This window comes from Carlito syrichta, unplaced genomic scaffold (genome assembly GCF_000164805.1).
Source record: "Carlito syrichta isolate Samal-C Ts95f unplaced genomic scaffold, Tarsius_syrichta-2.0.1 Scaffold126471, whole genome shotgun sequence".
Classification (NCBI taxonomy): Eukaryota; Metazoa; Chordata; class Mammalia; order Primates; family Tarsiidae; genus Carlito; species Carlito syrichta.
The window spans coordinates 1-3,079 of NW_007070567.1; the positions used below are offsets into that span (position 1 = coordinate 1).

General features: G+C 69.3%; 1 protein-coding gene across 1 annotated transcript in view; it reads left to right on the forward strand.

The window, feature by feature from the left end:
- Positions 1 to 2,939: 2,939 nt before the first annotated feature.
- The window catches only part of LOC103250066 (MAP kinase-interacting serine/threonine-protein kinase 2-like), a gene marked incomplete at both ends in the record, with an annotated part of 2,686 nt that continues 2,546 nt past the window's right edge, over positions 2,940 to 3,079 (forward strand). The window contains one exon of the mRNA XM_021707836.1: positions 2,940 to 3,027. Coding sequence (XP_021563511.1) covers positions 2,940 to 3,027 — 88 coding nt within the window. The remainder of the gene's footprint in view (positions 3,028 to 3,079) is intronic.

Here is a 3,079-nt window from a genome sequence, read left to right on the forward strand (position 1 = left end):
TGTCCCCTGCAAGCCCCAGCTGGCTGTGCACGGGGGGAGGGGTCAGCGGGCCCCAGTGCCATTCCCACCTCTGCGTGGTGCGTCGGGCCCCTTGGACCCACCCCTGTGGCCGCGGGGACCGAGCCGGGTGGATGTGCTCTGGGCCCGGCTGCTCCGGGACACGCAGGCCCAGGTGTTGCTTCCTGCCAGAGCGGGAAGTTTGCCGCAGCCCTGGCGGCCGCTGAGTCCTGGTCTCAGCCGAGCGAGTCCGGGGGCCCGGGGGCCGGGAGGGCAGGTGCCCCACAGGGCCCGGCCCAGGGGACGCAGTGATGTCAGCCGCCCGCCCCACCCCGCAGGCCGGGTTATGTAATGGCTCCCGGGCTTCCTCGGGCAGGGACCTGTTGCCCGATGCAGGACTGGGTGTGTGTGGGGCGGGGGCGGGGGGTGTGTACTTGCTCGCCGCACACCAGGGCAGGAGGAGCCAACAGACTGGGAAAAATTCCCAGGCCTGTCCAGCCAGTGTCCCCAGCCAGGCGCCCAGCCCTGTCCCACATGCTTGTCACCCGTGCCTCCTCCCTGGGGGCAGTGGTAGCCCTCAGAGTGTCCGGGGCTGGGCGGGAGCCGGGTGGGCCTGGCGGGGTGGGTCTTTCCCCTCCTGAGGCTGGGCGGGAGTCCAGGCGGGGTCAGCGCACGAGGCCAGTCAGGCAGCCAAAGCAAACCTGAACTTTCGCGATGGTTCCAGCCACCTCCTGCCAAGGCCTGCTGACTGGAGTCTGCAGCCAGGCCCAGGCCGGGCTGGGCCAGGACCGCCCACACTGCCGGGGATGGGAGGTGGCGGCCGCGCATGGCCGCGGGACAGCCCTGCGCAGAGTTGGGACGGCAGAGTCTGGCCTGGAGGGCCCCTCCAGCGGGGGACACTAGTCTCCCTAGAAAGCCCCTCCATAGCCCCCACCCCACCTGGCTCCCTGGGCCACCTCTCCCAATATGCTCTCCTGCCATCTGTAGTACGTTGGCGGTTCCTTTCCCTGTCTTGAGGTGCGGCGAAGGCCAGGCTGCCCCTGCATGTGTGTGACAGACATAGCGCCCAGTGCCGCAGATCTGTCCCCACCGCGATACCTGTGGCCACCCATCTGTCTCAGCGCTGCCGAGCCGTGGGCCGTGGCAGGCATGTGGGGGTGGTGACCAGGTAAAGCCAGGCCCTCTGACCCTTGGGAGATCCCACGTGTGGGGACAGCCACCCTCCCGCGTCATCCTGGACAGGCCCGCGGTGGGATCACCACGCATGAGGTCGTCTGCCTTCATCCTGGACACTCCCTAGCGTGGCTGGCGGGCCTGGTCGGCGCTAACTCCCCACCGGCGGGCTGGAGCGCCCCCCACCCAGCCACCATCTGCCCTGGGCAGGCGGGTGGGGAGGCAGGAGGGGTGTGGCTCAGGCCCCCACTGCTCGCCTGTCCTGTAGGGGGGCTTCCTGGCCTCTGTCCAGGCCTCTGGCACTGGGCCCCCGGGGTCTGCTGAGGACTCTCCTAGAGTGACTTCTCTGCAGAATGACCCTCCGCCCCAGTTGTCTGGAGACCCAGAGACAGGGAGCAACTTGGCCCGGGGCGCCCAGCATCTCTAGCCTTCTCCCACTGCCGAGCCCTGCCCCCTCCACCGCCTGTGCGCCAGGCTGAGGGAGGTCAAGGGGGCCTCAGTTCCCTGCTTTTTCAGGCCCCGCCCCTCACACAAGGGGCTGGGGAGAGGTCTCGCTCACCTGCTGCTCCCTCCGTTCCCTGGGCAGTGGCCCTGACCCTTGGCTCCCCAGTGTGCCAGACCTGAACTTGAACCCAGGCCACCGCAGCCTCTCCCTGAAGGCCGTGGGTTCTTACCTGGTGCCAGGGCTGGCCAGGGGCCCTTCCAGGGGGCCTGGCGCCGGACAGGACAGTGCAGGCCATGGCGTGGGCAGGCCCTGGCACACGGGGCCCTCGGGGCCAGGGAGTGACCCACAGGCCCCTGGCCTGCAGCAGGTGCCGTGTGTGTTGTGTCAGTGACCGTGGGGGTGCCAGCAGGAGAACTCGGGGCAGTGGGGCTCTGGCCCTCAGGGGGCTGGAGGGCGTGGAGGCACAAGCCGGCGGCCTGCGGCCCTCGGCATCAGACACTTAATTCACCATCCCCTGGGCAGGGCAGAGAAGGGGAAGTCCAGAGGTACAAGTGAGGCCCAGGGAGGGCTGAGCTGCCCTGAGAGCCATGGGAAACCAGGCTGGGAGCCCTGTCCCGCACTCCAGCCACTCGCTCCCTCCCTCTGCCCTGCCGCCTTTGATCCCTGCAGCCCAGCCGCCCCTGAGGTCAGCTGGCTGCGCGGCCGCCCCAGTTCTGGGGATGAGCAAACGAGGCCCAGACATGGCTGGGCCCCAGGGTGACTCTGCCCGGCATCAGGCGGGCAGCCGCCTGCCCGTCTCTGTCCCCTCACCGCCCTCGTCCTCGGGACTCGAGGGCACCAGGCTGGGGAGGCTGGGGTCCTCACTGTGACCACAGACCCCTGCCAGTGGATCCACGCCCTTTTCAGGTTTCTTCCTCATGGCACTGGGACACTAGGGTGGGATGGTTCCCCGGGGTGGGGCGTCCCAAGCACTGCAGGGTGTGAGCTGCGTCTCTGGCCTCTGCACCCTCCATGCCAGGCGCACCCCCTGTCGTGACACCCACATGCGTCCCGTCTCCGAGTCCCCTGGGCAGGACCGCCCTGGTCAGGCCCCCCGGGTTCAAGGACTCCACGGACCCCAAGACCTTTCCTCCGTGGTCCTCTGTCCTGCAGCGGGCCCAGAGGCTGCCCATGTGGAAATCACCCCTTGAGGGGAAGGGAGAGCGGGGGTCTGGTCTGCCCGTCTGCCCCTTGGGAGTTCGGCAGGGCGCAGACTCGACCTCACGCCAATAGTGAGCACGTGGAGCCGGCGGGACAGGCCTCAGCGCCCTGGCTCTCCCCACAGGAGCAGAACCCTTTCGAGCTGGCCTTCTCCCTGGACCAGGCCCACCACGGGGACCCTGCCTTCCACCCGCAGTGCGAGACCCGCCCCGGTGAGGGCCCGAGGGGGAGGGTGCGGTGCTGCCTGTGGGAGGGGCCGGCAGG